General features: G+C 45.1%; 1 protein-coding gene across 2 annotated transcripts in view; it reads right to left on the reverse strand.

Annotated features, from left to right (window-relative positions):
• dusp8a (dual specificity phosphatase 8a) overlaps positions 1-8,468 on the reverse strand; it is a 41,759-nt gene extending 33,291 nt beyond the window's left edge. Inside the window, exons 1-2 of one of the 2 annotated variants that reach the window (XM_062548112.1) lie at positions 8,168-8,468; positions 1,442-1,910 (exon numbers count right to left, since the gene is read on the reverse strand). In XM_062548112.1, the coding sequence (XP_062404096.1) occupies positions 1,442-1,675 (234 nt within the window). In that variant the 5' untranslated portion in view covers positions 1,676-1,910; positions 8,168-8,468. Of the gene's footprint in view, positions 1-1,441; positions 1,911-7,883; positions 7,967-8,167 lie in introns of those variants that run through there. The other variant, XM_062548113.1, reaches the window with a different exon arrangement.
• Positions 8,469-13,299: the final 4,831 nt, after the last annotated feature.

The following is a 13,299-nucleotide window of genomic DNA, read 5'->3' on the forward strand; positions in this document are numbered from 1 at the left end:
CTGCAAGGGCATGTGCGTGTGTGTGCATTTACTTATGTGTACTTATGAGAGACATGTATTCGAGTGTATGGTGTGTGTGTGTGTGTGTGTTGTACAGTATGTGTGTGTAACATCTGCACATATTGTTGTGCATGTTCAAGAGTGTGTGGTGTGTGTATATTTGTGTGAGTGAGTGCATCATGGAGAATATGCATTACTGTGTGTGTGTGCATCTTCTCCACAGCTGTGGGTCACACACACACATCACTGCTTGGGTTTCCCCCCTTTCTTCAGTTTCATCCCCTGACTAAAAATACAGGGCTTTTGCATGTCAGGAGGGTGCTCAGGAAAAATAAATTCAGCTCCGTTCAGTGCAGAAGTCATGGAAAACTGGAGGCTCCTGTTTCACAGTCACTGATAAGCCATAAACCTACAGTGCCTTGCAGCGCCCCAAACACACACACATACACACACACACACACACACACAAGGACACACAACGCTGCCGCCAAATATAGCAGCAGTAACAGCCAGATCAAGTGCTGCTTCTTGTCAGAGGCTCACAATCAAACCACAAACCCCTCGTGGGCCGTAAAAGCCTAAACAGGGGAGGGAGATGGAGGTGCTAGGAAGGTGGAGGACGAGGAGGGGGGGTGGGGGTTAGATACGTTTTTAGCGTATCTAAAAACAGGCCAAGGCAAGGCTACGCTATGACAGCTCTTTTAAACCCAGAGTAACGACGGAAAACAATGTCATCATGCCATCGATGCAGGTATATGGTCGCGTGAGCATAAATGCCTGGTGTTTATGTGTGTGTGTGTGTGTGTGTGTGTGTGTGTGTGTGTGTGTGTGTGTCTGTCTGTTAGTGCTTTGGGGGGGGCCTTGAAGGTAGAAGGCCAAAATAAGTATGCGCACATGTTTTGATGGATGTTGACAGACACCCAGGTGATGTGTGGTGGTCATGACTGAATTGCACGCAAGGTTGTGAAGTCAAGTCAGCTATTTAGAGCCAGCGGTTGAATGCACGTTCGAGTCCCTCCTGCACAAGTGGACTTATTCTGAGAGCTTGCTCTGACACAACTCTTCATGCTCTCTCCATCTAAACATGAAGCTCAAACTCTGCCACATTATCAAGTACTCACATAAACAGCAAACTGAGTTACTTCAGGGTCAAGAACTTTGACCGGCAGCGGTCAGCCACAGTTTACTTTAGCATGCTAATCTTCAGCCTGCACTGAGCCATTAAGTCTCCCATGTTAGCTAGCCATGCTAGTCTAAGCATCAACCCATTATGCTGACTGAGATATCACCATTGACAGTGAGTTGACTATTGACTATTGACAGCAGAAAACAACTGCGGGCCCTCAATTTCCATGGCGTTTACAGCCGCAGACTACCTTGGCACCATCAGCAACCAATATTGCCCTGACGGTGGAGGTCAAAGGTCAGGTGATGGACTTACCTTGACCTTGCCGTTGGGCTGGAGCAGCTCGGTGACGGACACCTTGTCCTGCTGCAGCCTGCGCTTGACCAGCTTGGAGCAGCAGACGTTGACGGCGCCCTGCACGTGCGAGGCGTTGTACTCGGAGAAGGTGCGGCTGTCGATGACCAGCAGGCGGCCGGCGCCCCGCTGGAGCAGCCCCGCCAGACGCTTGATGTCCATGGGCGACCGGCGGCCATGCTTCTCCCCGGCCATGCTGCTGCTGCTGCTGCTGTCGTCGCTGTTTTGGCGCCGCGGCCGCTGCAGTTCCTTCCTCCTCCTCCTCACAGGGGGGCGCTGCCTCCGGGGGTGGGAGACGGAGGTGTCCGGAGGGGACGATAAACGCTCCCAGAAGAAGGCGAGGAGGTGTGGGATAGGGGGGGAGAGGGCGAGAGGTCAGATCACAGCGGGGATGACCGGACGAAGCTCAGGACAGCCATGGCTTCTGCTGCTGTGGGTCAGACAAGACAGAGAGAGAGAAAGACACAGAGTCAGACAGTGAGACCAAAACTGAGGAGGTGATGGTCACTTCAGCACCTCAAAGCTTCCACACATCGGCAACCTGGACATACCATTCACATCACGGGTCAGATCACAGCGGTAACTAAGCTTTCCGTTCTTATCGTGTGGAGATAGAGCAAGACCAGCATGCTGAAGGAGCCTGTCCACACGGGAGGGTTCACAGACCGGGAGCTCACTGACTCAGCAGCGGTGCAGAAAGATGGTAGAAGTCGCCATTACAGTGAAACCAATTAAAGAGCTACTGTAGGAGCGCAAGAGCAGCGGAGGACAGGAGTGCTGCTCAACTGCTTTCTATAATTAGCTCTGAGAATCTGGACACAAGCGCATTTGTGTGGGGGTGTGGGTGTGTGTGTGTGTGTGTGTGTGTGTGTGTGTGTGTTCGCGCACCTAAGTGTTCAGCAGAGAAAAATGGAATCTTTGGTTTAGCTCTGATTAAACTAGAATGTAGAGCAGATCCATGCATGTGTTTGCATCTGTGTGTGCATGAATGTGTGTGTGTGTGTGTGTGAGACAGAGAGAGAGAGAGAGAGAGAGAGAGAGAGAGCATGCACATACTTGTGTGTGTGTGTGTGTGTGTGTGTGTGTGTGTGTGTGTGTCTGTGAGCATGCACGCACTTCACTTGTGTATGTCTGTGTGTGTGTGTGTGTGTGTGTGTGTGTGTGTGTGTGTGTGTGTGTGTGTGTGTGTGTGTGTGTGTGTGTGTGTTACTGCACAGAGAAGAGCTCAGAAGCAGGGCTATGCATTGATGTAAGGACTGCAGAGCACCTGCTGTCCCAGCAAAGCCTTAATCGCTTGATGGAGTGTCTCATGTGGGCCATCCGACACTCAGCATCCTCCAACAATATACAACTCTAATTATACAAACACACACACACACACACACACACACACACACACACACACACACAAACAAACACATGGGTAAACAAGTCAACATATCTGCAGGAACTGCTTCACCAAACTGCAAGCCAATGCAGCCCCTTAGTATAATCTGTACACACTTTGCACACACTCACAGCTTTCACAAAATGACACCTTGACCATGCGAGGTCACTCTGCAGAGAAGTGTCAAAGTGGCCTTAGTGATTGGGCTGAAGCCCAGCCTTTGCCACTATGATGCTGTTCTTCAGACTCCGGACTCAATCGGGTGTGTGTGTGTGTGTGTGTGTGTGTGTGTGTGTGTGTGTGTGTGTGTGTGGTCCTGCTACCATTCTCCACGTAATATGTCGTGACACAGAGATCAAAATGCAGAAAATGCTCACTTATTGCAGACCATACACAGGGGACACATTCTGACTCTACGGACTCTGGACCATGTGTGTGTGTGTGTGTGTGTGTGTGTGTGTGTGTGTGTGCAGGCAGTGCATGCTTGTGTTGTGTTCGTGCATGCATGTGTGTGTGTGTGTGTGTGTGTTTGTGTGCAGGCAGTGCATGCTTGTGTTGTGTTCTTGCATGCGTGTGTGTGTGTGTGTGTGTGTGTGTGTTTGTGTGCGCGCGTGTGTGTGTGTGTGTGTGTGTGCATCAAGGCCTACACAAGCATGTTTATGCTGCAGCAGCCCCTCCACCTGACACCATGCGTTGGCCCATCTCACAGCCCCAGGAGTGGCTTTATAGGGGTGTCCACTGACAGACTCCACTGACAGGCAACTTACACCTCTCCTGCTCAACCAGGAGAACTCAAGAGTACACCTGCTGGAGTCATGCGTGAATCCTCCATAGCTGGTCATTTGTGCTGAAACATTCCTATCCTATTTCTTTACCAATCTGACCATTAGACCCAGTAGAGGAGCATTCAGCTTCGCATGGCGCATGTCGGTCCTGTTCTATTTATCTTGTGCCCCACACGCAAGTAGTAATAAAAAATACATGGGCTTGGCTCTGGCGGCCGAGGTCTCCCTTACTAATGGAAGTTTAACCACATCAACAGGGGAAAGTGCTGGGAGTCAGCCTGGGCTTTCCCTGACACAGACGTCTCTGTCCAACACAGACGGCATCATCACTTCATCATCATAATGATCACCATCACCATCACCATCATCATCACCATCATCATAATCACTACCATCATCATCATCATCATCATCATCATCACCACCATCATAATCATCACAATCGCTACCATCATCATCACCATCATCATCATCAGTGGAGATGTGTGGGGCTCACAGAGTGAATAACGCCACTGTGCTCCTGTTTCCACTTCTTTACAGTAGAGGAGATGGCACTGCATCCTTGCCTGCCGTCACTCTCATCTCCCACAGGGAGGCTGTAAGAGCTGAGGCGAGACACAGGACAAGATAACGCGCCTGGTGTGTGTGCGTGTGTGCGTGTGTGTGTGTCTGCCTGCATATACGTACGTGTGTGAGAGAGAGTGTGTGTTGCTTGTGTGAGTGTGTGTGTGTGTGTGTGTGTGTGTGCGTGCGTGCGTGCGTGCGTGCGTGCGTGCGTGCGTGCGTGCGTGCGTGCGTGCGTGCGTGCGTGTGTGTGTGCGTGTGTGTGTGTGTGCATGGCACAGCTGGGCTTTCTGCCTAACTGCATGCAATCTTGCCCCTCTGCTCACAGCATCACTACACAAGTGTATCAGCACCTCAGGTAGACAGACGAGTCATCTCTGCTGTCAGTAGGGAGGTGGATGCACAAGAGCAGTGGGAAAAAAGGAAAGAAAGAGAGAGAGAGAGATAGCAAGAGACAGAGAGAGAGCAAGAGACAGAGAGAGAGGGAGAGAAGGAGGGAGAGAGATAGAGAGAGAGGGAGTGAGAGAGAGAAGGAGGGAGAGAGTGAGAGAGAGAGGAAGAGATCCATGGAGATGAAGTCCCAGGGGGATGGGGAGGGAATCGGTGAGACTCTCCCTCACACCACAGCAATTCCAAACACACATTAGAAATCAATGCTACCAAGACAATCAGAAACACACACACACACACACACACACACACACACACACACACTGATGAAAATATGCTGAATGATGACTATGTATGCACATGTGTATTGCATTTAGCCTACTCACATCTGCACGTCACCTTATTGCTGCAGCCAGACATCCTGCCAGAAAGCTGCCTAGTAACAGCCTGGAGCACAAGAACACACACACACACACACACACACACACACACACACACATACATACACAAACACTGCTCCGAACGCACAGCAATTCTCCTTTGTTGGATTCTGCTGTCTATTTCAGTGTGATGAACGTACACACAAACAGTCCCAGTCACACTACAGCCACCACAACAACAGTAGACGCCAATAAGAGACCAAAATGAGACATTAGGACAATGACACATCACAACACACAGCGTGAGCCGAGACGGTGGGAGCCCAAACAGCCTCACCTCAGCTACAACCCAGCACAGCGTCTCCACGCCACGCTCGCCACGGCTCGATCGATACAACGAGCATCCCCCGCTGTGAATCTCTCGGCTTGGGTGTTAAGAGTGTGATATCCTCTCCTCCCAGTCTAAGATGTCTCTATAGCCAAGCGATGCTATCTACCTGGACTGACTGTTCTGGTGGACCTACCTACTGTAGAGTCAGTCTGGTCCAGCAGCCCGGTCTCAAAGCGTCAACCCGTCCTCTTCCCACGCCAACAGCCCAGCCACTGAGCTCTGAGCCCGCTGATGAAACAGCCAGGTGGCTCTGGGGCTCCAGGGTGACAAAAGCTGCCGTCAGAGACTGAAGAGGCTGCGCTAGGCGCTCCTGAGATACACCGCTCTCATGTACACAAAGAGGCGCACGCGAGCACACACACACACACACTCACGCATGCACACACTCACGCACGCACGCATGCGCACTTGGGGTAGTCTGAGGGTTTCATTTATAGTGCAGTTCACAGACAAAGGAAGAGGGTCTATCCATTTTTAGAAATGAGTTGCTGTTGTTCCTGGCTCTGTGTGATGTGTTACTGAGGAAGCATATGTGCATATTTGTGTTTGTGAGTGTGTTTCTCTCAAACATAACAGAAACACGGACAGAGAGAGAGAGAGAGAGAGAGAGAGAGAGAGAGAGAGAGAGAGAGAGAGAGAGAGAGAGAGACAGGGAGACAGAGAGAGAAATACAGAGGGAGTCAGCTACAAGCACGTGACAAGCAATACACAATGGCCATAGCCTGACTGGATTAAATTCTGAGGTTGCCATGGAAACCTTCCAGCTCCACCGTGATGGGCATGGGGTCTGTGTCGGTGGAAGCTGCTGAGTCTGGCACCTCTGCTGCTGTTACCTACCTACACCACTCGGCTCCAAATAAAGAGTTAAGCTGGCCGAGCCTACAAGGCAGACTGTCCTACTTTGTAAACACTGCCTGGTGTTGATTTGGAGCATGGGCCATAGGAAAGGGAAGCTCCGATCCATGAATTGAAAAAAAAAAAAACACTGTGAGCAGACCAAGGGCGAGGCAGTGCCCCACTCTGGATTAATGTTCATCAGCTCACCTTTAAGTGACCCAGTCACCAGGCAGCACAAAAGCAATCATCTCTCTGTGACACGCAGACTAGGCTGGGGTGACAAACACAGAGATGAATATTACACAGAAAGATAAACGAGAGAGGTGAGATCATCTAGGTTACCCATTAACCCTTTAAACCGTCGATGCCTGCCAAGGCCTAAGATTTATAGCCTGTGGCCTGCATGTTCCCAGCTGTTACAAAACCCTGCTACGCTACCTTACAACAGGCCCAGGTGCATCAGTGCACAACTACCCTCTTGGGCAATCTCAGCATGCATAGACCAGAGGAGGCGTCTCCCTCTAAACACAGATATCATCTCACTATTCAGTTAGTACTGACCTGAAATGGTGGCACAAGGCTTTACATTGGGAGAATTCTCGCTTCAAATAGAAGCAACCAATAAGGCAAATATAAAAATAAAGTGCAAGGTCACATTTGGTCATATTCACATGTAGTAATTGAAGTCTTTCAGTCGCTTTGGATAAAAGCCTGAATAAATAATAAATACTCTACCAAGTAGCGTGTGCGGGTAGTTGTGGATAGAGATTCATTTGCCTAAACCAGGCCATCCACTCAGATTAGCCCATAGGCCTCAGCCTGATCCATATTCCCATCCAACGTGACACCATTAATCTCGTTCTAGCAGTCTCATCCATTCTCTGTCCTCTTATCTCTTTTATCTCTGTAAAAAAAAACTCTGGACACACACACTATGATCAACGACAAAAATGCATTTCTTTGTGGATACGCGGTAGTCTGTGACTCTGTGTAGGTTATAAAGTGATTGGAAAATGATGTAGGATCAGTCAGCTATTCATAGCTTTTAGGCTACTGTAGGCTTACCAAGGCAGTCTCTGGTGAAATATATAGCCTAACTAAAACAATCGTGTGTAGCCTAGAAGGCATAGCTGGCTAAAATAGCTTTTCACCACCAGCACAACACAAACAAGCATGGCATCCTTCATCATTAAGCCTGCCACTGCCGCTGACCGAAAGCCAGTTGTTCTAGTAGGATGATGATAAACATAGCTCTGAAACGCAGTAAACAAATATATAGCCTATATTTTCGAAAGTAGCCCAATGAATTGATTAGCTTCGGGAAAATAAAACGTAATCCGAATCGTAGGCCTATTCATATTTTCTTATTGCGTTATTACAACTGGCGCAATAATGGCTGTCAATGCATAGGCTACAATGTAGTCTATTTTGTAAATAAACAGACGCTATCAGAGCAATATAGAAACATAGCGCTGAGAGGCAGGAGAAAATTACAATTAGGCAATAAGTCGAAGCCAATCCACGCAAAATTCAGCTCTACCTTACTAACGATAACAACTGCGGTTAGATGACAGCTCCCACCAACAGACGGGCATTTAAATGATTCGGCGCGTCTATGGATATAATGCCAATCGGGTAATGTTAAATTAAAAGAAGATGAATTGCTTACTGCTGATGTTTTCAGTAAATATTTGGTCTCCACTGAATGTTGACGGTAGGCTATTCAATAATGGAATGTTAGTTATAATCCAGTTATTATGTAGCCTATTCCATCGTGGTGCTGCGGTGGAGCGCTTTGACTGTGAATAGGACGGCAAGCATGCTACAGCATGCTAACGTCTTAGTATCTAAATGAGGATTTCATCTAAAATCTGACAGAGCACAAGACAACAACATTTACATTCCAGAGACATGTTGGGCGAATAGGCTACAAAATTACAAAACGCTACTCACCTCAAGCTCCACAGTCCACGGAATTACCTCCCAATGTGACAGCGGACTCCGATAAGGCACAGCCATTCGCCAGTGAGTGTCACTGTTTACGAATCATAGGGTTGCAGTGCCATTGGACAGACCGCTCAGAGGAGTTCATTCTAGCCTACTGTAGTGACAGTGAGCTCTTTGCTGTGCGGAAAATGAATAGCCAACATAGGACTGCGTGGACACCAGCTAGCTGTGTTTCGTATGTGGACCAATATGTGTAGATTAAATTAGAAAAGTATAAACAATTATCTGCATTTCCTGGGTTTCTGCAGTTCGGAGGTAGCCTACACCAGAAGGTGCACTAAAAATGAACTAAGGATGAGGTCATGGTTCAGGGGGGAAAATGCCTGACGTCATCCTCGACCAATGAGAGCCGGCGGCTCAGGGGTTAGCTGACGTCAGCCCTCTGATCCCTAGATTAAAGAGACACAAGGATTTCAAAGTCTGTATTTACTGAGCCTAGCAGATACTGCCGGTGTGTCGCAGAGTGGTTGTTGTGGGTCAGCTCACCTATGATTCGCTGTGAATACATGAAACAAGCTCAGTGAAAATTGAGTTTGTCAATGACAATTCGGTTTTAGGAATAAAAAAGAAAATTAAGAATAGAACATAGATTATATTGGTTTGTTATCATGACTTAAATGTGTGAAGCCTAATTTGCACGAAGATGAATAAACTCTGACTGCAGGCCAACAATAAAGACATTCTGTAAAGAATGGCAGCGAGTATTTACAATGAAAATGTAAATTGGATAAAGAAAATGTGGTGGTGGAGCATTACGCCATCTGGCGGCAGATTAATGAAAGTAGTCTAGGTTTCATTACATTGTGTGAGATTATCCTAGTTTATGAACAGCAAAATTATAGTTAAAATAAGAATAATAAAAATACACCATGCATGCAATTCACTATAGTTTGGAGTCTGAAAGTGAGAGTGGAATGCACAGGAAGAATAACTGCAGAATGAGGCTGTTGTTGTCATTGATGGTGGCAGGTGGAGGATTTGGAGTGTTCCGCATGCTGCCATCTACTGCTCAAATATAGAAGGTACAAGTTTGGCTTTTTCAAGTGATGAGATTACTGGTTTCATGAAACTAAAGTTTCCAAACGTGTCATAAAATGTTAGACATTCCTTTTATAACATAATTATAGGCTAGTTTTTGTCTCATGTAGGCCTATGTCAAAGGCGTAATTTGGCAGAAACAAGTATTTAAACAAAGTTAATTTGTGTGTGGATGGGGGCTAGTCATGGCTTTTGGAAAATTCAGTTATTTAGCTACGAACAGTTTGACACGGTTCTTCAGTATGTAGCCACATATCCTCTGCAACATTTTGTAAACAATTAGCAGATACTCCAGAAATATCTTAGTTTGAACATTGCCCAGCAACTGAGATACAAGCGACAAATAGAATAGAATAGAATAGAATAGAAAAAACATCAACACTTCATTTTAATCAAGACAATGAAGAATGAATCATAACAACTACACACACACACACACACACACACACACACACACACACACTTGTTCATGGAGTTGTATACACACCCATGTACACAAAACATGCATGCATAAATATACAGTAACACACAGGTGCTTGCTTGTATATGCAAAGTTACCAAAGATAATTTGAGGGTTGGCTATTTCCCAGGCTAATTTGTCGTCCTCCATCTTTCATACAGATGAAGAAAAAAAACAGTAGGAATCGTTCAGGGGATAACTGCAAACACAGAGAGTTTGGTGGGTGGTTAATGATTTGAGAGAATCAGATAGGCTGCAGCCTTGAGTTGTCCCATTTTAAGATTACACAAGCAGTCACCACTGCAGCAGATGAGAGAGGTCTTATCTTGATTTTAGCATTCCTTTCTGCTTGCATGGCTGGAGTGGACATGGTTTTGTGTCACATATTCTTAGAATAGGTCACTGTCCTCAAAATGTCCTGCCCTCAAAATCAGCCAATATCATACTACGACTATTATTGTTTGTATTATTATTATTATTACTAAGTTCTCTTCAAAACTCAACCCATGAGAGAGTACTGTACAGGTAAACGTGAGGGTACATTTTGTTGATCATTTGTGTCCAGCAGAACCACCTCAGGGTCTGAGCTTCCATTTCCATTTGTCTTGGGAAATGATCTTGATATAAACATTTGAATAACATGCAGTAAACACCAGATATTTACACGTTTTTCAGTGACTCTTGCATATGAAGTGAATATGTCTCTTTATACAATATATAGGTAATAGGTCTACATACAGTTTTAAATATTGATGCAATACAGATTCACAAGTTTTTTTGTTCAAGTGTATTAGTGGCACTTTTTTTGACAATATGTTGTTCCTACCACACTTTCAGCTCATGAACTTACTTCACTTGTGATGCCACTGAAATTACAAACTACACTGCAAGTCATAGATGATCAAGGAGTTTCAATTATATAATACCCACCAGGGATTGGAGTGAAAACCGAAACTTTTACTTGTTCCAGAGCAAAATGCTATTTTAATATTTTAGATAATCGGTTAATCGGTTAATTGGTATTTATTGTTCCGATTTAGCTTTCTTTGAATTATACTTATAAAAGTAAATAGGCTTGGAAAGTTACCTGCCCACCCAGTGTTCTCTAGACCTCTAATAGGATGAATTTAACTTGATTTTATGAATCACTGTCTCCCATGTATAATCGGAGATACTTGATAAAAAGGATTTTCATCTCCACCACTATTGAACTATTGAATTGTCTACTTCCAAATCTCGCCAGTTCAGTGTTTTTAACAGTTAACCTTGATATTTAATGTGCTTTGATTTAGTTTTATGGCTGTTACGTCTGTATAAATAATTTGTAATGGCAATGTCATTTTTAAAGGAGTGTCATTAACCGTTATTTTATATCCTTGTAAGCGGCTACCAGAGGAGAGGCCTCTGAGCATTGTCAGGGATGAAAACATAACGTTTTTACTGTGAACGAACGGAAATTAAATGAAAAGTTTTCAGTCTCTGGTACGCACCCTAATATGTAGATTATGACAATACCGTCCCTTTGTAATCAAGGTAACTTCTGCAAAAATACTGTAGCATCATGATCATTTCACAAAAGCTTAATTTGTGATATCACATTGTGATATGTGTTTTTTTGCAAAGATAATGGCAATGGCATCCTCTTGTGACAGATAGCCATCATCATTTGTTGTGCAGGTTACTAGATGTATGCATTGTTATGCTTTTGTCACTATCCCGACATATGTAAAGGATTAGTTCAACTTCTTACATCACTTGTAGAGATCTCTTCATTGGCATACAGCTCAACAACAAAGCATGTCTTTTTTTTACATGTTTGTACATGTCTTTTCATCCAGTGTTTATGCGTTAACGTTAACGAAAAGATATGATGAGGAAGATCTCCATGTGGATGTGTATATGTGAGTCTAGTCCCTGTTTACTTGAAATGGCCCTCGACAGGAGTGGAGGACGGGAACTGGTCTCTACTGGAGTGGGAGAAGATAACGACGACCACACCCAGACTCTGGAGATCAACGGCAGGAGTGACACAGTACAGTTAGTAGCATCCTAGTGGGAGGTGATAGCCATCTGCCATATGGTGAAATGACATAGGTCACTGATAGGGCTTGGAGAGATACAACATCATGTAAGCATCTTACAGCTGTGAACAAAGTTACATGAAATGGTGAAGAAAAAAAAACAGAACGTTTATTTACATGATATTACTTGCATGTTTGTAGAGGGAGCTCTGGCGAGCTATAAACAGACCTTAGCATGATTCATTTGTGCAATTAGGACCAATTTGATGAGCGTAAACAAGGCAAAGATAGTAATTGCCAGAGGACTCTCTTTTCTCTCGCTGGTGCAATCATGAGTGTTTGCTTCAAAGCCAAACATGAGTTTAGCTACCCGCAGGGAGATGGGTGACCTCTGTCACTAGGGGGGTTGTATTGTAATCCCCTATTCACTACTAAAAAGGGGAGGGTTAATACATCATCAGATTAAGCTGTCTCTCTGGAGTGGACGATATGGAGCAGAGACCTTCCCATGATGATGTTTACACAGTCTGACCTCTGAGAGGGACAGCAGTGGCTTTTGGAGTTGGAGCTGTGCTGTATAATCACTAGCCCCCTCAGGCACACAGCAAGGCCACACCTGTTCTGGATTGCTGAAGCAGCACTTCCATTCTATACAGACTGAATGGGGTGCTGATGACACTCCTCACTGGGCTGGTTTCCTGGATGCTTAAAACAGAGATGGTTGAAAAGGATCTTTGCTTAAAAGATGAGCTACAGGTATAGCTATAGACTGCAGATCAATAAATGTGAATAGGTCCAAGCAGATGAAATTTGAAATGAAACTTACTTTGAAAAAGAGATCATGTGTAGCAGTAGATGCTGATCTTCAAGGAATGCTAAGAATCCGATGATAGTGCATGATAGTGGGTTGGCAAAGCTAAGATTTTGCATGTATTGCATATCTGATGATTATGCTATGTGGGGTGCCAATTCTTTGTTCAAATGAATCTTCTGCCATTAGCTGTGTTAACATAGAACATAGAACAGTAGAACTCTGCATACTGTAGACGTCCTTTCTTCATGAAGACATTTCTTTGGATGAGATCCAGGAGATTCTTGACCCCTTGATTGAAACATAACAAGTAACACATCCCTCCTATGTTCCCTTATCAAGGAATGTTCACGTCGTCTACTAATGCAAGATTTTATCGTTTCCTAAAAGTAACCAGACATTATTGTCTGAATGAAAAGACCCAGGCAGGACCAGGAGTGAGGAAATGTGAGGATGTTCCACCCAAGAACACCCTTCTTGGTCAGCCGGTCTCCCTGAGCTGCTACTCAGAAAGTCAAAGTCAAACGCTGCCCCTGCCTCCCATAAACATTCCCACTGTTTCCGGTCACTGCTAATAAAACACTTGACTTTTTTCTGTTTCAAAAACTATTAAGAAAGAGTATAAGTCACTGAAAATAGCCTCATCTCTGTGGTTGAATGTGAAATGTGTTTATAATGCCAAACATTACATATAATACCAGTTTCAAAATGCACTCATCACCTCAATTTTAGATGATTGCTTATGAAA

This window comes from Sardina pilchardus, chromosome 10 (genome assembly GCF_963854185.1).
Source record: "Sardina pilchardus chromosome 10, fSarPil1.1, whole genome shotgun sequence".
In the NCBI taxonomy this organism is placed as follows: Eukaryota; Metazoa; Chordata; class Actinopteri; order Clupeiformes; family Clupeidae; genus Sardina; species Sardina pilchardus.